Source organism: Eufriesea mexicana, unplaced genomic scaffold, assembly GCF_001483705.2.
Source record: "Eufriesea mexicana isolate 0111107269 unplaced genomic scaffold, ASM148370v2 scaffold385, whole genome shotgun sequence".
NCBI lineage: Eukaryota > Metazoa > Arthropoda > Insecta > Hymenoptera > Apidae > Eufriesea > Eufriesea mexicana.
This window is the reverse complement of record NW_016908568.1, coordinates 77,664-99,363: the sequence shown is the minus strand read 5'-3', so window position 1 is coordinate 99,363 and position 21,700 is coordinate 77,664. Positions and strand designations below refer to the sequence as shown.

General features: G+C 49.8%; 1 protein-coding gene across 1 annotated transcript in view; it reads right to left on the bottom strand.

Annotated features, from left to right (window-relative positions):
• msi (RNA-binding protein musashi) overlaps window positions 1–21,700 on the bottom strand; it is a 74,630-nt gene that overhangs the window by 51,065 nt on the left and 1,865 nt on the right. Inside the window, exon 2 of the mRNA XM_017896771.1 lies at window positions 3,685–3,806. Coding sequence (XP_017752260.1) covers window positions 3,685–3,740 — 56 coding nt within the window. The 5' untranslated portion in view covers window positions 3,741–3,806. The remainder of the gene's footprint in view (window positions 1–3,684; window positions 3,807–21,700) is intronic.

Below are 21,700 nucleotides of genomic sequence, written 5' to 3'. Positions count from 1 at the left end.
TTCGTCGAAATTCGCGCCAAGTGTAATTAAAACGCGGGGTGGCGCGGCTGCTCGTCTGCGTCCAACTATTGGAAATTTTTTCATTCATTCCGCCAGTCTTCCAGCCGTATGAAAATACTCTCCGCGCTTTCCCCCCCTATTCTACTGATTTTCGAACCATTTCGTATCGCGCGTATCCCGCGTATCCCGCGTATCCCGCGTATTCCTCCGCGCGTGTTCCCAGCGTCGCGGTAAACCATCATCGAGGGTCCGTTCGAGCAGACCCTCTCCGGGTCGTAATAAAAGCCGAGTGTGCTTCGCTGTTAAATTTCGTATTTACCAAAGTCGACAAAAGGCAGTCGGTGTCCTATATCTCGGAAGCATCGGTAATGCATCGACCAAGCCTATCGTTGTAGCTGCCACCGGTCGATTTACGAACGTTGAGCCGCTTCTGAAGGATTACGGTCGCGCGCATCCTCCCGTGCAATATTCACGATAATGACAGCGTGACGTAGAAATGCCGGCGAGTATTCACCGATCATGTCGCGCGCAAATAGAATACTCGACGAGCAGACTCTTCCCGACTGGTCTCGAAAAGATCCCAAGGATCTCGAGTAATTCCCGATCTATCGATTCGTGCCCGTTTTAAACGCCGCCACGCTCTTTACGCTCGTGTCCGCTCCGTGTTTTCTCCGATCGCTTTCACGCGCCCACGTTCGTTGCTTTCGTGGCGTTCGTCACGACGTCGGTCGTTTGTCGTTCGAGTCGTTATCGTTTAGCCGACGACACGCGCCAAGAAGAAGATAAAGGAAAGAAAAAAGATTGGAAACGATTATACTATGTACACGTATATTAGAGGGAATAGCACACGGTTGCGTTTCTGGTTGACGATAGCTAATTCGAAGCACCACCCACGTTATTCCAGTTGCCGAATTTACATCGCGTGGGCGTCCCCGTGCACCTGACACCGTACGTGTGTTCTCTCGTAAAATAAATTAGCACCACACGCCAGTTAACCCGGCAACGATCGTCGGCCGAAACGAACTTCTTCGTCTTCTACTCTTTCTGCCTCGATGAACGGGCCCTCTCTGGTGGAATAGTAACGTCACAGCTGCCGAAACTTAACGAACCGTTGACTGGTGACGCGTTTACCGGTGTACGCTTAATTACGGCTAATTGGACCATTATTATATCCGTTTAGCAGGGAATTATGGCCGCAATAGCCGTCGAATTCGATCGGAATTATCGGGCCGGATAACGCACCGCCGCTTTCCTCGGCACGGACGCCATTAATCTCTTCTCGAATGATCGATGTCCGATGGACGAGTGGGACCCGGGTGGAAATTCAGAAGTAATCGGGCCGTGCGGATCGCGCGTAAACGGAATGACTAAGCAAGGCGTGCATCGTTCTCGCGGAACGCGTTGAAAAATGCAGCAAGCCGAATTTCCGGGTATTTCGAAGAAAACGCGAGGGGACGATGCGAGTCTCGAAGCGAGTCTCGAAGCGAGTGACGGAGGCGAGCAGACGAGGCTGGAACTTTTTTCTGAAAGGACAATACCACGACGAGTGGAGTACGAAGCAGCCGTCTAGAGTACAGGGTTTTTCGAGGAACAGTGGCAAAGCGAAGAGTAAACGGGCAAAGAGAGCGCAAAGCACGGGGGTGCGACGAATTACTACGATCCAGCGAGCAGGCAGCACAAAGGATCGAGAGTGGCCGCGTCGTCATCTTCGAGATCCGCGGATCACGCGACTATACTACGCTCCAGTCGCGAAGCTTGATTACCTTTTCCTCGTTCGATCTACGGAATCTCGAAGCCCATAGGTTCGGAACAAAGGAAGTCTGCGAAGAAAGAGTTAATCGCGACTTGCTGGCTGTCGACGGAGCGCGAAAAAAGGGACGACCCCGCCTGTAAAATTGCAACGCGCTCCCCCTGAAAGGGTTTTAATCAGAACTGCGCGCGCGAGAGAGCAGACCTACTTTTTAGCTGGCTACCCCGGCCGAACTTGCGCGAGTCGCCTCGCGTCTGACCTTTCTATGCCGTCGAGCTGTCTGAAGGCTAGCAACAATCGCGTATTGTCCCTGCCACTTTGTTCGCGATATCAACGGCAAGAGAGTGCGAACGCGCGACGACGAGTCGTTGCCGCGATTCCGACGACAGTCTGTGCGCGTGCACCGTTAATAACGCTCGAGAAATCTTTTCGCGGATCCCTTCGCAGTCCCTTCACTGCGCCAAATGATATTGCCTTTGAATTACCTTGACACGAAACGTGTGCGGTGAAACACCCACGCGTTCCACGGCTACGACGAAGATCTCGAAACGACCGCTGATCGTGGTCGCCGTCGCCGTCGTCGTCGTTGTCGCGACCAACTCGCGGTCCGGCCACGCGTCCACGGTCGAGAAAACGAACGTACAGTCGAGGGGATAAATAACGCTAAACCAAAACGTTAGAGAGAGAGAGAGACACGACGCCTTTCATCGCGGAATCGCGGCGCCTTTTCGGTTAGAAGAAAAGCTGCGAAGGTTAGCCGCAACCTGGCTGAAATTCACCGCGCCAATAACCGCGCTCCGAATGTATTTCGTTTTCTTTGAAGTGTATTTCGGGCTTTTCGTTATACGCGACAATGGCCCGTTGCCGCTTTCTTTGCCCCATTATGCCTCTTTTGACGCTTTCGTCCTTTCTGCGCGTACGAGACGACTTTTAAGGCAGTTTCGGTCTTCGCGACGTGCAGACTCGCTCGACAATGGAAAATAGCGGGTGTTGAAAAGTAGCGCGGTAACGCGAATCGGTTTAAACTTTGCCGAAAATAACGGTAACGCGGATGTCGCGTTTCAACGGCCTATTATTTCGCCATTGCGATTTTTACGAATTTTCCCACCTTTCTTCGCTTTTTCTTTCTTCTTTTCTTTTATCGTTTCTTTTGCTTTTATTTACTTGTCCGTTTGAAGCACATGCAAGGAACACAGACGATTCGTTAATGGTTACGAAAGCCGTTGGGTTACAGGTTATCGAAAAAATAGAAAACGTAATTTGAAAGGTGCGGCGTTTGATCCACTTTGCGACTGTAATCGAGAAAATACGATAAAGTTGATCGCAAAGTCCCTTTCAGAGACACATCGTTAGCGATTCAAAGCTACCTTTGAAATCTTTCTCTCGTTCGCGTCTTTTCCCCGTTTAATCTCGAAAGACGCGCCCCTTCCGTATCGAAATCGCGAACTTTGCCAACACCGTCTAGATCCACGTTCCGTTCGGAGAGGCGAAAAGTTCGATAAAAAATGCGTTGCGTACAGAGACTTTCGAGTTTACGTCTTCTTAGATTCTAGTTGACGTTCGTGTCACGCACAAAGAGCATGCACTACAAAACAGATCTAGTGTTCCAACGGGATACTACGGGTTCACCTACACGTCGATGGCGCGCAGCCGCCTCGGTTTTCCTATTATATTATTATTATTATTATTATTATTATTATTATTATTATTATTATTGTTACTTTAATTATCACGTCCGTAAGCGAGTATAATACGGAGAAATTTGTCGGAAACGAAAAGAATGCTAAATTGGAGGGAGAAAAGTAATTACCGAGGCGACTGCGGTTTGCGCACTAGTCTCTTGGCAACCTCTAGCCTTAACGAAGCTTTCGAGACTTTTAAGAGGCTTCTAGTAATAATTCGAAAGCGTGACAAGCTGTGACACGATCACTTACCAGTTCTCCAATATGCCGACGTTCGAGAAGTTTGGCGGAAAGCTCGCGGCCGCCATCGGTGGTCGCGGCCGTACCCTGTCTGTCCTGTCACTTCCGGGACTGTTCACGGCTCTGACGCGTGGCTGTAACGAGAGAGGATCGGGTCATTAGGCTTGCGAGAATCTTTTAAAATCGCTGGGAGATTTCGGGCACGAAAGTGGGTTGCCTCGTAACGGCGAGGAGATAACCGCGCGACGAGAAATTCTCGGGGGAAAATTTCACGGATGCTCGTTAGGGAGGAGAAGAAAATCGACGGGTACAGTTAGAAGGGATGTCCGCGATACATTTTCCATTTAGCACTTGAAGCGTCGCTGGGAAATATTCGCGGAGGATGGCGTACAGCCGCGACGAGAACTCGCGCCTTCCACTCTCTTCCTTTCTCGCATTATTATCTTTCTACTTTCGGCTGGGTCCGCGTCGCACCGGCACCCGGTATCGGTAATGAACGATCTATTGTGCTGGTAGGTGCTCTTTCAGACGGCAAAAGAGACGAGGTAAGGGACGGGGAGCAACTGGAGAAAGAGAAGGAGAATGAGAACGAAAACGAGGAAGAGAGAGAGAGAGAGAGAGAGAGAGAGAGAAAGAGAGGAGATGGCATAGAAGAGGTATGAAAACGGCACTCGTTAATGGATTCCTACCAGACTCTTTCACCCGGTTTCTCCCTTTCCCTCCGTATCGGTCGGTTTCTCTCTCTTCTCGCGGCTTTCGTCCCCTCACCTACTTTCATTTTTCCTCCCCCTTTCTTTCTCGCTTTCCCTGCTGACTCGTGGTTCCTTTCTTTTCCAAGGGCCGTTTTTATCTCTGCCGTTCGCGTTTCACCCCGTTCTCTCCTACGTTTTAGCGTCGTTCCTTCTCCGACGGTCGCTGTTTTCTCTCGCTTTCCAACCGCGTCGTTTCTTTTCTCCGCTGCTGGTCGGGCTTTTAACCAGCCGAAGCAGCTAGCCGGAGAGAGTCGTTACACGTGTAAGCTCCGCTCTGACTGTACGCGCATCCCCGTTGTGTATCATTATCGCGCGGCTACCTGCCTGTCTACCGGCTACGTCGTCGGAAAAAGCCGGCTGAGCAAGATAAATAGGCAGATACGAGAGCTGGATGGATCGCTTTATTATGCTCGGTTAGCGGGTCCACCGCGAACAAGGGGGGTGTGTGCTTCTGTCGACGACAGAAACAAGGGCTGGTGTATCGTTCAAACACACGGGAAAGCACGGAGAAGAATCGCGGAAAGAGAGGTAGAGCAATCGAGATTACTACTACTAGTAGTAGTAGTAGCAGTAGCAGTAGCAGTAACAGTAGTAGTAGTAGTAGTAGTAGTGGTAGTAGTAAAAGGCCAACGACGGAAGAGTGGAAGGATGGCGGAGAGGACAAAGAAGATTATGGAAACTGTTAGCGAGGATAGAGTGGAAGATCGATTCTAGCAAAATAGAACGTACGGTGGGCAGAAAAAGCGACGAAGATGAGGAGAAAGAAGAGAAAATTGTTAGCGAGAGGAACCGCTTTCTAGGCAATGCTTCGGGCTGGTCTCGTGCGCGGTCTATTGTTCTGCGTTCGGACTCGGTCGATATCGCGTTAAAATTGTAACGAGATTCCATTTCGAAACGACCATCATCCCGACGAATCGATGTCTACCGTTGAATCGCTGGTCTTGCTGGCTTTTCCCCCTTTTTTCCCCTCTTTTCTTTTCCCTTCGTCCCTTTCCCCCGAGGTTTTATCGCCGGGTTGTTAAACGAGCAAATACAAAGAACGCGTAGAGTCACGAAATAAGAACGAAACTCGGTAAAATCGGAAGGAACGTTCGCACCGCGTTTTGTTCGATTAGCAACGACGAGAAAACGGTTCGCTCGACAGCGTTGGTCCTCGGAATCGCCCAACAGCCATTATTCGCGACAAATAAAACGGTCGTCGGTTCCTTTGCATAAATACTTTCCACGAGGGTTCGTAATTGGAGAACCTTGGGATGGATTTCACACGAGCAGTATGCAAATTCCGCGCAGGCTGGAATGCTTCTCGTCGCGATCCGAATTAACCGGCTAATGGGGAAATTATTTGGCAGATTGCTCTATTCCACGTCATAATAAATGCATCATCCCTGAGTTTCGTGAGAATTTCATCCCGTTCGTCGAGGTTGTGTTCGCGAAGGAGAATTGCCGATCCTCGATCAGCTCGGAGCAGGCATAAACGATCGAAGCGAATACCATCTCACGACAGGATTCGAACCATCCGGCTCGGATTCGCTCGATTAGGTACACGTTGAAATTTTCGGTAAAATTCCGAGTCCCTTCTAACCTGTCTGCGTCGTTGCGTAATGAGCGAAACTTTGGAAACGCGGATGCGTATCGAAACGAAAGAAAAGGGAACGAAAAAGAAAAAAGAAAAAAAGGAAAAGCAAAGGGAAGAAAAGAAAGGGGATGGGGGGAGGAAGTGGGTATTTCCGAAGATATTTTCGGGAAGGCGAAACCGATCGCCGCTGGTAAATTCGATCAAGCGAAAAGTTGCAACGGAAAAGCTGGAAAAGCTCGGAAAGCTCGGGAAGCTCGAAAAGCCGAGTTCGCATGGGTGACTGGACCGAAATCGGGGCTGGAAGGGGTTGGTGCTAATTAGCGGGAACATCGGGGAACGCTGAGAACGCGAGAAACGAGGCGACTGGATGGAGAAAGCGACAGCCACGAAATTCGTTGTCATCGATCGCCGGCATTATCTGCCGCCATTGTTTGTCGGCTCGCGCGTCGTTGATAAGGGTTGCGATTCGCGTTTCGCGGCATTATCTTTGGAGGATAGTCGGCGAAACGGGGGAAAGATTCTTTGTTTTCATCACGGTTCATCGATCGCTTTGAAACGCGCGCGCTCGACTTCCGGAATTAATTGGAGAACATTGTCCAGTCGTGGAACGCGTAGACGAGTCTTTTGGGATTCGATAGCTTTTTATCATCTGTCATTACGGATGATTCCAATAAATACGTTTTGGAAAGGTCGGAGAAACGCCGAGCGAGTTCTCCCTGGAATACTCGCACGCCGTCGTTTCCCAGGGACGCGACGAGATATCGACTCTGGACTCGACTATCCAAAGAAATATTCGCGGAAGAAGGAGGAGCGATACGCGGGATAAGGAAGAAGCGAAAAGTTTCTAGACGGTCTCCGTCGTTCGTGATGGATTCGCGGCATTCGACGCGATCTCGGGGCGATAATTCGAATTCCCCGTAACTCGGTTCGGAACTCGTTTGCGTGTATCCTCGCTGGGCCAGCAACTTCCGAAACGAACTTGCATCGATCGACCGACACACACACACACACACACGCACACACATACACACACACGCACGCGTGCGCCCGTACGAGCCCGTTTGTTCGACTGTCCGTTCTCCGGTTAATTAACATCCTCGGAGACGAGCGCGAAATCGACGCGACGATGAATTTTCGTGGATGGATGAAAAGATTGGCCGTTTGTCGTACGACGCGGGAATACAGGCGTGCACGGAGGTCGGTGAAAAATTAATCGGTTGTCACGAGAACGCACTCGAAGCCGTATAAGGCGCGTACCCTGTGGGGTACGCACACGAGGGCGCGTGCATCGTCTGGTATCGATCGGCATTCGAGAAACGAACCGTGTCTTTTGTACGATCTAGGGTAAAATTCAGCGGAAGACGGTAGAGAATGATTCAACGAATCGGGACCGTTACATCTGAAAGTTAATGTATCGCAACATCTTGATAATTCTATTCTTATTATAGACATACTGGCGTAGGAAAACTGGCAGCTACCCAAATGAAACATCTGATCGGCCCAGTTCGAAATAGACGATCCGCGGCAGATGAAAATAGCCAAATGAAAGTCTTCGAATTTCCAAATCGGTCGATTCTCGGCTATTCGCGAGAATTGTTGCGAGGTATCTCGTTAAATCGGGGAATCGCTGGAGCGAGTGACACGTTTAATCCGCGATAACCGAGGGAACTAGCCGAGAAGGTAAAACGAAGCGTAACCACACGGGAAAGACTCGGTTCGAAAGCGTAGAGCGCCGCGATGTCTGACCACGACGTCCCCTGTCTACTTACTCCGTCGCGTCACGCGACTCCCAACCATCCCCGCCGTCGCTACCACCGTCGCTACCACCGTCGCTACCACTGCCCGTCGAACCAAATACCATCGCAGACCGAGGTATCCGGGCCGAGTCGAGATTCTCGTTTCGGACCACGTTTCCACGAGATCTCTCGCGAAGACGATCGAACAGCGGCGATCCACCATCGCCTGAAGTTTGCCACGGTTTGCCACGGTTTGCCTCGGACGAGACACGGTGTTCGGAAACGAACACGTGAACGATATCTTTCGACGCGACAACGAGTAGCGTGGAGTAATACGTACCTTTGAACGCGAATATTCTTAGAGTCACGTGAGCAACTCGGTTGCTTTAACCCGCATCGGGTACGCCGTTTATGCTGATCCGTGCGAAACGAACGATATAAAGCGTCGATTATTAATTCCCGGTATCGCGGACGCGTACGATAGATCGCTATGCAACGCAGCGCGTTACACGCGAAGCGAACAGAGAGTTATTTCGGTATTACCGTGAATACGCGATTTCCATGAATTAGCGAAGGCTCATCTACGGCTCGAAGCTGTTACGAAACTGTTTTTCTCTCGACGTGGCCGACGAATCGGTAATACCGACGTGAGGTGGAAATCGGAAAATCCTTGCCCGAAATCGCGCAACTACGACGCCACTTAATTATCCAACCGTGATAAGACAATTGCGGGAAGGAAAGAATATCACGGTGACTCGTAGGAATCGAACCGGTACTTCCACTGCTAGTTCAGCAACCTTTCACCAACGGAACATTTTTGCAACCGTGCGATTATTTTCCGAGCGCGGTAAGTATACGGACCGGTTATCGAACACGTTGTCCGAGATGTAAACGCGCAAGTAACCTCTTTACGGGCTGTACGTTCTCGACTAACTGGCCTCGGTAACATAACGTTCGTACGTAATTCCTAGAATTAATTGCTAGAAAGAAGAATCGAGAAGAAAGAAAGAGCGAAAAGATTTCGCGGACGTAAAGAAAAAGATGGCGCATGCGCGCGAGATGCAATGGACGAAACGGTGCCTACCGCGGCTTTCTCACGGAAAATTTGACGCGATTAATTATCTCCATACGCTGCACCATCGAGTAACGCAGTTTAGCGTTCGTCTTAAATATTTATAGCGTGACGCGTTCGTTACGCGTAGAACGACGACCCGTACGTGCGCCGTACGTAAAGGTTTCATGCCTGCCGCGCGGTAAACGATCGGAGAAGTCTCCTTTCCTCGCGCGGGAGGAGAGTAGTTTGTCGAAGATATCGAATTCTTCTGGAAATACGAATCGCAGGGCGACATATGGCGCGAGAGAACGGACAGAGAGAAGAGCGGAGGGAGGTAGGTACGAAGGATGTAGCAGCTTAGGCGAGAAGCGTTCGAGAGGAAATCGCCAACTGCCATCGTTTGCCATGCAAATCCATCTGTCCGGGCCGTCGCGACCACTCGCTTTTCTCCTACTTTGTTTTTATTTTCTCGTCATCGTCGAATGGGGTTGCACGGGCGCCAGGATGACTGTCTCTCCCCCCACTCGCCAACCTATCTTTTGGTAATTTTCCAAGGCAACTTCCGGCCCCTTGGCCGAAGTTCAACGCGTTAAGCTGCGTTCACGCCAACACGCGTCTCTGCCTTTAGCGAAATAAAAAAAAGCGCGAGAGAAATTTTCCGATTCAACGATGCACGGAGGTCTAAACAGAAATTCGAGAAGAAATATCTCGGCGAGCGGGTAACGGGTATATTTCGAATTTTCCCGATCGATGGAAAAATTTAGCAGGCTCGATAAAATAAGGACGCTGGCGTCATTTTTTCCCAAATTGTCGATAAATGGGTCGGTTAACGCGATTTGCGCCGCGTTGCAATTAAGCTGCAAAATTCGTAAACAATGACGCATCGTCATTAAAACGCCGATAATCGCAAACGCGAGTCTCGAAAAATCAGTGGAACGTGACGCAGGGATTTTATTCGGCAATTTACTTCGCGACAATTACCGAATTGGCGCTATAATTTTCCCTTAGGGTGCTAGACGTCGATATTTGCGTGAGCCGTTTCATCGAACGGTGCTGCGTTCCGCCGTTCGATATGTTCGAATTTGCGATTAAACCTGTCGTTCGTCGATGTAAATACGTTCGAATCGTTTCTATTAACTTTGCACCTCGTTTCACCCTTTGGACGAAGCGGGGAAAAAAAGCGTGGCAAGATGACGAGTTCGCGTCCGCGAAGGAAACTCGAGCGTCGTCGAAACGACGTCTAATAAATTTCCGCGTGTTTAAGTCCGGAAAGAGGGGCCGAGAGTTCGACCGTTTAATCGTGCCAATTAATTCGAGGGTAATCCAATTAGGAAAGCAAGAATTAATAAAGTCCGCGAAGCACGGTATCCTTACGGCCGATTTCCATTCACATTCCACCACCCCCTTTCTTCCTCGTTTTCCTTTCATTCCGATCTTCGTTATCGTTCGACTTTCACGCCTTATCGCTCGCGAACGCGATCAAAGAGCTTGCACGAGCCGCGACTCGTCCGCGGAGATGAATTTTCATGACGGCTGCTTGGAATTTCCGCGCTTTATCGGCTCGTGAATTTCATCTCGCCTCGCGAGGGATACGCGAGAATGTCTCGATACCTTGTCCGACGTTGTTAGCGCGAATAACTCCGGGGAGAAACATTCGGAGTCTGCGGAATGAAATTTTTCCGCGGATCGAGGGAGCGAAACGGCTGCAGCGCGGAGTTGCACGCGCGACACGGCAGTTGGGGTTAGGTGGGCAATTCCATGGGAAAAAAGGAGCGAGAAGTGTGCCGAGAAGACGGCTGGAGAGAGTCGTCGGTCCGGCGATTCCTGGGGAAACGCGGAATAGGGCGAAGCGCGTATGGAAAAAGGTCAAAAGCGGAGCAGAAAAGGCGGAAAGGATCTCGCGATCGCATCCGCGCGGGGGCAGCTCGCGAGTGCTTGTCTTCCGGTTCGCGTAGCGCACTCAAAATCTGGGTTACATCGTCGAGTGGCTTGTTTTTCTTCCTTTCTTCCTTTTGTAGAAAATCAGTTTCGCCGAGCGAGCAACGCGTGTTGCTTCCTTTCCAATTTTCCTCCGTGACACGTCCTCGTATCGTTAAAGTCCGACGAAGAGGGAGAAAGAAAATGAAAGGAAAAACGGGAGAGAAAAAAAGAAACGATACGTACGCTCGAGTTGACGCTTGCCGATTGAATTCGAATCCGTTTACGAACGAAACGAGAGAGAAATTTTCAAGGGAATGCTCGAATACGGCAAGACTGATATTTAGAAGTATTAGAAGAGGAGGTTTCGGCACGGAACGCGGAACAAATAAATTTCCGCGCTCGCGGCCTTTGATACGCAAATCGAGCGGATTTTAACTCGCGTTCGATCTGGTTTTTAGCGATGCCTCGTGGTCAACGAGTCTGGCACGCTGCCAGCCGTGTTTTCGAAACAGCGGGAAATATTTTCCGTGTGAATTTTGCCATTTTTACCAAGACAAAACGACGAAACGCGTAGGTCGGGCACACACCTCTGGCTCGCACGGATGAGTTACTCTCCGCGATAGAAAGCATACGCTCGCGTGACTATACCGCTCTTTCGCAAACATTCGACGAAAGTAACCGTCCGCGTACTCGAGGGAATAAGTTGAACGACTGAGAATGGAAACTAGTCTCGTTCATTCCGGGGAATTAAAGTTTCACTGGTGCTTAATCGGCCGGTATTACGGCGGTATCGCTGGTATCGCGACCTAAATACGACCCGAATTTCGGCTCTCCCTCTCTCTCTCTCTCTCTCTCTCTTTCTCTCTCCTGACCGTGGAACGAAAGCTCGAGCGCAAACGTGATCGATGCCGGAAGAGTACGATACGTCGTGGATGTTATGGCCATTAAGATGAATCGGGAGCAAGGCGGTGACTATAAACGGCAAAGCCGTCGAGTCGCGAATCGCGTCCACTTTCTCTATCGCCTTCGACTAGGAAGTCGTAAATCCCCTTTTACTATTTACATCGATGTAAATCTGGTTCGAAACGAAGCAACCGCGTGCACCGTGTTTTACGCAACGCGGCGTGTGCATAACGCGTTCGTTCCCCAATCCGCTCCTAACGATTTCGCAGTTTAATATTCCAAAAAGTGAACGTCGGTTGCGCAATGGTAACCGTATCGAACGATTCCACTTGTAATTTGCCGAGGTAGACAATTAGATAAATCACAACGGCATTGTTTAAACCAGGGTTTCTCAACTGCTTTTAACCGTGGCACCATTCTGGAAATCCCAATCGCCGTCGACAAAATAATACCGATTAAACGAAACGAACGTAGTCCGTGAACCAATCCTTCCGTGTCCCGGGTGTTCCGAGAAATTCGGTGTCGGGCCCCTGAGGAGTCTGCGTGACACCCAGGATGAGAAAGCCTAGACGTTACTACCGAGTCTATCGGGTCGGCACGAAAACGACATATGCGCGCAATTAACGCGATTCGCGAAAGTATGTCGGGATGGCGAATATGAAACGAGTTTGACATTTATGGATAATCAAGCTGCCGAAGAGTTTAAGTGGTTCTCCTCCCACCGTGTAATATCAGAGGGGATGTCCGAGCAATCGCGGCACTCGAACTCAACATTGCATTGGATTACGCGACGCGCCGCTGTCCCACTACTCACGATCAGTGGTAACTACAAGTGGGGACGCGTCTATTTTAACACCATCGTGACAGTCGGTTCGTCATTTTCGTTCGGCTTGTCGTCCGAGACGAAACGCACCCTAAATACGCTTCGCTTCGAAGAAATGGCATCTTGCTTATTCTTTGAAATATTTTTTTTTTCTTTTTACCTGGAAACGCTAGAAAACGCGATAGAGACGAATCGAAGGTTCGACCATACCTGTACGATAAACACGGCGTGGTGGGAAACAGGATCGATCCGCCATTATCGCGACAAACGAGTCAACGAACGAAGCGAGCACGTGGGCAAACCAGAATGGGCACGGTTTCCCGTTGATCATGGGTGGCGCGTATACCACCTACCGCTTATGCGTTTTCCAGACGGGACCTTCTCTCTCGGTCTGCGAAACAACTCTGCGAAACGATCGAGCCGGATATCTCGATCGATTTGCCAAACGCGATCGCGCTTTCCTATCGACGTTCCGCGAATCCTCTCTTCCCGACTTCCAATCCACCGACTGGATATTCCTCTAATTTCCCTCGATCTTTCCCGGCTATCTTTCGAATGTACCGTAACAGGAGAGGAAGAACGAGGCGATATCGACCGCGGTTACGTCACGACTTCTTTCCACTCGAGATCTCCTAACCTCGAATGCGAGCGGGGAGAGAGAACGATTATCCTAACGAAGCGAATTCAGGTAACGAGAGGAAGACAAGGATATTCCTGGAGAAGGAAAAATCGCGATCTCTCTGGTCCGTAGTTTTCAGCGGAGTCGAAGCGTGTGTATTAAAGATGACGGGTAAAGTACGCGATCGTTACGGGACGTCGGTAACGTCGAGGAACGGAATAACATCGCGGCTGACTTTTGTCCGACGTATTATCCGTTCGAGCTGGCCGATAATCGACGTGGCATTCGTGTCGTGGCAAAGAACGTTATCGGCCATTTCGCCGATCGGACGTCAGCGTCAAGTTTTATGGATTACGACGCGGCTACGTCGGTCCACGCCGTATTCCGCCAATTGGCCAACGCCGATTCTTCACGGCATACCGATTTTAACCCTCTCGACTGGCGAAATGGATAATTACGCGGAACCACCGTGGCGTATTTTCGATACCGGGCCGAGAATCCGACAGTCTTCGATCGAAGACGTAGCCACGCGTGCGATTGAAATTTTCAACGAGCGGAAAGAACGCGTTGGTTGCACGGATAAAGCTGCTAATGAGAAGCAGGTGATTAAGAAAAAACGACGTACAAATTGGAAGATGTAGCGAAATCCGCGTGCACGGAATACTCGATAATAATTAATATCGCAATTACCATAGCCCGCGCTGAGTGAAAACGGCATGTATCCGCGATTATTTGCTCAGACACGAGAACATTTGTTCAGCACGCGACGTTATTACCCGACTAATTATTACCGTGTCTCATTTATACTTGCGCGAAATACAGTTTGATCGTTACGTCGTTAACCTACTATTCTCCTCGGCTGATTTGCAGTAAAGTTACCATAGAAACCGGTGTTGTTGGTAGGCACGGATAACCGTGTCAATGTTTAAAAATAATTAAACGCGGACGACGGAATTAACGGTGTTAAACGTTCGACGATTTAATCGGCTGATCACGATGGCACATATTTTAATTTAAAACCGTCGAATGACAAACCCGAAGCTAGTGAGTCGTAAATTATATATTCGAAATTAATTACGAAGAATAACGATTTAACGCGATTAACGTTCGAGGCTCGACGAGGCATCGATCGCGAGTCGATCGTTGCTGCGTCTAGACTTAGTTCGCGGGGATTAATTAGACGTAAGCGAGACCGGTTAATCCCTTGATAGCGTGACAGGACGAAGAAGAGATTTCGTTCTTACGACAAACTTACGGTAAACCGTATTCTACGAGAAGAAACTTGGGATAGCGTAGTCGCTTCGCGAAATTCCCGGTAGTTCGGTATGCCCGGTTAGCGTTAATCTTTCCAAGAGGAAGCAAGAACTCTCGCTGCTTGCTCTCCAGGAATTCCGTCGGATCCGACTGCTATTGCAATCGGGGAACAAATTTAGACGGAGAGCAATGGCTGACGGAAAAACGTCGGAGCCGGATTTGTACCGAATCTGGAACGATATTATCTCTTCGGGTTTATAGTCCTTCCCCTCTTCGTCCCGTATGGAAACACGAGCGGTCCGAGCGTACGCTCATCGAGTGCTCGAGAACGTTTGATATCCGGTTAAATTCTACGAGCTATCCTTTCCAAGGATAAGACCGGAAAGAAGAAAGACCTTCGAACAGTCGTAAACGCTTCGACGTGGCTCGGCTTGGCCCAGCGCGACGCATCGCGCACTGGTAGCGTAAGTACGAGCTTTAACCTCTTGACCCCGACATCCAACTAGCGTTGGAATGCTTTCACGTGCCACTTAATTTCGTACACGCCCAGACTTTGAATCGTGTCAATGAGTCCTTCCTTTTTTTTTTTACTTAGAAAAAAAAAGAAGAAAAAAAAAAAGTTGAAAAGAGAAAAAAGGTCAAAGCGATATCTTTTATCCGTTGGATTCGCGGGAACGACCAGTTTCTCGTCTAGCTTTTCCATCCGGTCATCGAAGGCGTTCCTAGCGGGATGATATCATGAAGATGATTTAAAGTCGAGGACGAGCGACGCTTCTAGTTCATCGCGCACGATTTTACGAGATTTCCGAGCGTCTTCCGCGACGTCCCTCTGAAAGCCAAGTTTTCTTCCGAGGAGGAAAAAAAACGAGGAAAGTTTGTCCGAAGATTCGTGGAACGCTCGGCTTGGACATTCCTTGGTAATTTATCGAAAATGTCCGTTTGTAAAGAATACCTACGAGAAAGAAAATGTCACGCGACCGTAGACGTTCAGATCTTGGCCAAATTAGATCCAGCAATTTGAACCTTGGCCAAATATTTAATCCCATGGTATTACCGCGATGGTGCTGGTACCGAGAAATCTTGGAATCGGTCGTCAAACGTGCGACGTTTAAAGTTTACGCCTAACGCGCGAAAAACTGAGCTCTTAAAAAGCGACAAGGAGAGAGTAAGACGATTTTCGTTGTTTCCCGATATTTCGACGCACGATCACTGTTCCATCGGGTCGGATCAATCGCGGTACAAGGAAACGAGATGTAATTACTTTGCTTCGTAGACGAACATGCAGGAATTTCACAGAAACTTCTTTTTTCCTCTTCGTCGTCGTTGTCGTCGTCGTCGTCGTCCTCGTCCTCGTCCTCGTCGTCATCGTAGTCGTCGTCGTCGTCGTCGTCGTCGTCGTCGTCGCCGTCGTCGGGGAATGTGCACGGTAGCACAGAAATCCCCGATGAAAATCTTTTAATGTACCTTGTGTAGTCACGAACCGCTCAGTGGAGCAATACACGCCAGACTTTTTCATTCTTCGCCAACAAAGAGATCGTGTTGCATGCGCCGTGTGCCATTCGCTGTCTTCAAGGGGATGCAACGGCTGCGACTGAGGACGCGGAAGGGGATGGCAGATCGAAAATAGTGGAAACACGAGCCTGTGAAAAACCCGGACTGTTTTGCGTCGAGATAAAGACACGAGGAAGAAGATAAACCGAGTCCGTGGCAACGCGCAATGGCGTATTGTCGCCAGTCCTCTCTCATATTTCGGTCATCGATTTTTCTAATTTCCACCTCGAAATTATAATTTACATTTCAATCGTGCCTCGTCGAAGAAATTGCTCGTACTACGCGTCATTTTGTTTCCATTCTCCTCCTACTATTTTATCTCGTTTTCTATTTCTTCCTTTTCAAAGAAATACAAACGCTATTATTCCAGAAAAAGTTTGCTACGCGCTGACTTAGCGTTGACCTCTATCACTGGAAACTAGTGGCACCCTCTGCGCTTTGCGATTTCCCCGCATTTGCGGATCATTTATAGCTTCCGGTTGCGTTTCAATTTTGTTATCTTTTGAAAAGAATCGGATAAACTTTTTACCGGCCAAAGATATATTGTCCGCGTTTCACGAGGAATTTTATGAAGAACGAAGAATGGGATTTTCGCGGCGAAAGAACTTTTTCGTCGAGTGAGTTACGCCACTGATTGCGTCACGAGACCATTTCATCCCTTTCATCTTGTCTCCTCGTTCGTTGACGTCGTTGTGTCTCGGCGAGTCTTCTCGATCTTCTCGACGGCTGTTTTTCAGCTCCAACGGCGGGAAGCGAGCACGACAGATTCTCGACATTTCCGCGACGTAATTTTCCTTGCGTGTACCCTGCGTCTCTGCTGCCTTTTTCCTTCGCGGAATCAACCCTTCCTTTCTTTTTTTCCTTTTTTTAATTTTTTCCCCCCTACGCTTTTAATCCGCGGACTATATTTAGGTCGGCTTTTCGGCCCGCTGCGCATGTTAATCGATGACATTGTCGCGATCCTTCTGTTACGTTCTCTTTACATTCCACAATTCTTTTTTACGTACATATACGTATCCGTCATCTTCATCACGGTGTTGGCGCGTCTATCCTTTTTCACCTCGGTTCCTTTCTTTTTCACGAGAGGCGTTCAGGAAATTTACGCAAACGACACTCGAAACCAGGAAAAATCGCGAAGAAGAATAATAACAAAATCGCTGAAGCTAAACAGCGACGCGTGACGATACCGAATATATTCGTCAGTCGATTTCCTCGCTTTTCGTTTCGTGCCTCGACGAGACATCATCATTTTCTTCTCGACCCATTAACGCTGCATATTCAAATTTGCTCGTGGCAGCAAACCTGCTCGGTTTACATCCTGCCCGAATTTTCAGGCAACTTGTCATTTTTTCGAAAAGTTTCTCGTTTGCAAACAAAATTTCTAGACCTCCGAGGAATAATTCAATTTATCGCAAATTTGCCAGGCGCAATTACGAGCACCTCCGAGCTCGTTGATCCCCGGGCCGCGGCGTGCCGGTGAGCGAGCGAAATGAAAAGCGAAATGAGAAGGTTAGAACTGCTTTCAGCTAACTGCGAACGCGTCGTACTTTTATCACCGGAATGAAATTATGTTTTTTCTGCCTGTTCCGGCGCGTGTGCTGGAATCCTGGCGAATTCTCGGCACAAGTATAAAGGTTCTAATCTGAAGCGGGGAAAGGGAGCGTGAAAAGGATTTCGTTGTAAAACAAGGGCGGAAGCGCGGAAAGTTGATTCGCCGCGACACGAGTAACTCGCTAGCGAATTATTTCGATAACGAGTCGTGGACAAAAGGACACGTATTCCGCGAGCACGCGTGCAAGAACAACCGGAGATTCGGGAACAACGGATCGGTTTTAAGGTGGCTTTCGAAGAGCCTTGCTCGGATAGGCAGCCTAGCACGAGGATCGATACCGGAAGCGCGATTAATGTCTCCCGCAGCCACCTTTTTCTTCGTTTAGGCGGGATTTCGATCAGTCGGTCGGATCGTAGTCCTCCTCTTAGGTGGAAAAACGAGGCTCGAAAAGGAACACGGTTTGGTGGAAAGGGGTAGACGGAGAGACAGAGGGAGTAAATAAGCGCGTGTACCAACCAGCCGATGACCTACTATTGACGCTTTGTAGACCTGTTTTCAGCTACGTTCCGACACAATGGAAAGTATAGCAACTCAAAACGGACCTGGAAGGAGTAAAAACATAGGAAGAGAGAGAGAGAGAGAGAGAGGGGGGTGGATGAGAGGGAATGGATAAACGAAGACAGAGAGAAAGACAGAGCAGGGAGAGGAGAAAGAAAAGGAGAGACAGTACGTTCTTTCTTCCACGACGAAAAAACTGTGTCGCCCATTGTCGACCGGTACCCATCGTGGAACAATCGCGATAATGAGAAAGCTACGCAGCCGAAGAGTTTCGTTCTTTCTCTCTTTTTCCCCGCTGTGTAACAGTCACAGGCTTGCTCCGCGTTTCTCGTTTCGGCCTTCGTATCTCCGGCCTCCTAGTCGCCCACACGGAATCGCTGGCCTTCCTTTTGTCTTCCTGGCCTATGATTCTCATCCTCGCCGCGACTGGCCGACGGTCTTTCGATTACTTTAGCCGAAAATCGAACGAGAACCAAGACTTTTCCCATCGATCGCGGCCGTTTCTCGCGCGGACGTAACGAAACGAGGAGGACGCGAGAGCAGCGAGTACGGAATATTTCTAGATACAGTAACCACGCGTGTGAACCTTGGTCGAAGAATAGACGGCTTGGCCGAGACGCTCCTCGCATTCGTCTGCCTTATAGATCTTAAGCGATCGTCCGAAGAGTGGACGACGCGCGGTACGACCTAGGCGTTGGCACATTTTGGCACATATACGTGCAAACGTGCGTGGAGATGTAAGAAGCGGAAGAAGGCGGGACGAGAGCGTTCGCGCGACGACGACTCGGTGTTTAGAGAGCGAAAAGCGTTTGACGGGTGAACCCGTGTACGCGTACGAAGAGGAGAGACCGAGGCATCGAAGGAAGAGTGGCGCTCTAAAAATATAGATAGCGAGATTCGCGTTAAGGATTATATAAACGGGCAAGGAAAGATGGTGGAATACGCGGAGCGACGTTCAACGGAAGCCAGACGAGAGACTAAGTTCCAAGTTTAGCCAGATGACGCGGGTCAGCAAGGAGACAGAGGTCCGTTCGAGCCTGGTATGCCCGTTTCTGCAATACTAAACATAGCGTGGAGAGGGCGATGTTCGTTTTAGGAAAAACGCGGGCCTCGGGAGTCGCTGTCGATTCTAGACCAACTCGACCGGTAAACGGAATCGCGGAAATCGATACTCGCGCGCCGCTCTCGTTAATTCCGCGGTCGAAGAAAAAAATGAAAGAAAAAGTAACAAAGACCGTTCCGGGTATATCCGAGTTATCGCCACTTTCTCAAACGTCAGAAACACTCGCCGTAAATTCAGCGGCAGTCGGTGTAGCGCGATCCTTTCGCCGCTCAAGTGTCCTAGCCAGATAGGGAAAAAAGTGGAGAGGAAAAGAAAAGGGGAGAAAGTTTAGGCAGGGAAGAAAAGAAGGCGGAAAATGTCGCGAGAGGAAAAATTCGTCGATCGCGAGAGGTTGTCGCGTGGAAAGGGAAAGTAATAACTGGACGAAATTCCTCGGCATTTTATAGGAACCGTAACGAGCGATGCTCGCGCGCACGCACGCACCTACGGCGAAATCTGTCAGCGTTTATGGCAGTATTCGATCATTAATCAAGGCGAATCCTGGCAAGAGAATCCCGCCAAGAACAGCAAGACCATTAAGTTTCATGTTCCGCCACCTTCGGCCTAGAACAATAAAACTGTCGGATTGGCGCGGTAAGCCCGTTCGCGGTTGATTGAATCATTGCACGGTGTCTGGCTGTTCGAGATGACGCCGGAAATAAACGGCGTAGAGGCAGAGTAAATCTCACGCGTGGAACGCGCGTTCGTCGCGCAACGCTCGATGATCCCCGAGAAATTAATAACGAGATCTTAGCGAGGTACCCGCTTCGTTTGGCCCACCTTGACACGGTTAAGATCGTTAAGATCGTCGACAGGGAGATAGTAATTTTCTATACGACACGCGTCTGCGATGGAAGAAGGCTTCCAAGTTGCGGCCAAAGTCGCCGAACGTTACGAATTTAGCCGACATCTGGTCCAGTCTCCGCTGTACTTTGCTCAACGAACCACCGATCGGATTCCAAATAGCTGCTACCTTTCTCTATCCCTCCGCGTAACTCCCGATTTCGTAAACTGAGAAAATCGGCGGATGAAACGGATTAATCGGCGCGCAATAGATCGTAGAAAATGAAAGTTTCGCGGTTGGGAAGGAAAAGAAAAAAGAAAGAAGAAAAGAAAAGGGTCAACTCGTTTGGAAAATCTTTGGACGAGAAGAAGGGGAGAAGGTGAACGCGACAGGAGATCGACTTGAGCGGGCGACACGTAAGAATAAGGGGTTCACGGTGAAACGGGGTGCGCGGTTACACGCAAAGGAATTTCTCGATCACGAAAGCGCGCGTTCGCGAATATAAGAACGTAATTGAAAATCGCGCTCTAGGCGAAGGAAAAGGTTCGATCTCGACCCAGTGTGACGAACGCGCGTGGAAGAAGAACCGCGTACCGTTGCATCGACGCGAACGGGCGAAATCGTCGGTTTGTCCGGTATCGTTAAGAGAAACGCGCGGCCTTTAATCGCTGTAAAATGGTGGCTTTCCGACGATACCGAGAGTTGCGTGGAATACCTCGGGCCGGGTGGTCGCGGCGATAAAGTGGCCTCGGAAGTGGCCGTGGAAGTGGCCGCGACGAGCGGCGGCAAGACGCGTTCGCGGTGGAAGTTTCGCAAAGTCGAGGGATGACGTTGCGCCAGCGAGTAGATGGTAAGATTGCGCGGAAAACACCCCGTGGCACGACGGTGCCGCAAACACCGACATACTGCGCATAGCGTGCAATATTAAACGGTCAAAATGAAATTCTAAGTAGAGAACCACTGTTTCCCTCTGACGTTCCTCAACATCGGCGATGAAATTCCTTCTCCTTCATCGCGTGGCGCGGCTCGCGTAGGTAAGACGCGACGAAACGGGCGTTTTTCGATCGTCGTTAATCGAAGCGTCGTTATCGCGCGAGGAATCCGCGTCGGTTTATCTTTGGAAGTCGGTTCGCCGGCCGGATTAGCGCGCGGTTTGGGCAGAAAATTCCGCGATAAGGTACGCCGCGCGAAAACAGTGGCAACGTGATCCGATGTTTACGTAATGGAGCAACGGTAGGAGTGCGCGAAGAGACGAGAAGCCATAGGCACGCTCGAGCAACGCGACTGCACGCTGACAAATTGCTTCAACGTTTTCGGCTAGGATACGGCTTAACTCGGTCCGGCGTAAATTTTGCTCGGTCATAACGCCGCGAGTTAAACGGTTTGTCCGCGTTTCCCGAGCTTCTTCCGCGTACAAAGTCGCGCGATCGTTTCCTCCTCGCGGCACGCGATTCACCGAATTTCCGCGCGACGAAAACGCGTCGCGTCGGTCGGCGAGTAAGAGGACCGAGGTAGCGAGACGTCGATGATCTTTACCGATTCGAGTTCAAGGTTCCTCTCGTCGCGATCCTGGCCAATGTCACCGGATATCCACGTGTCTCTGGGATATTACGCGCATATTTTCCCACGTTAACCGCTTTCTTCCTCGACGAGCGATCGGGAACAGGATGAAAGGGTTATCGTTGGTCCTTTAACGGCAAAGTAATATCGATAGGTGTCTCCTCGACTTCTCGATAGAGAGGCAAAGAAGAACGGAGAGAGAGAGAGAGAGAGACGTAACGATGCGACGAATCGTAGCGTGTCTCGAAGAAAACGTGGAACGGGGGAAAAGGGTTGAAACGGAA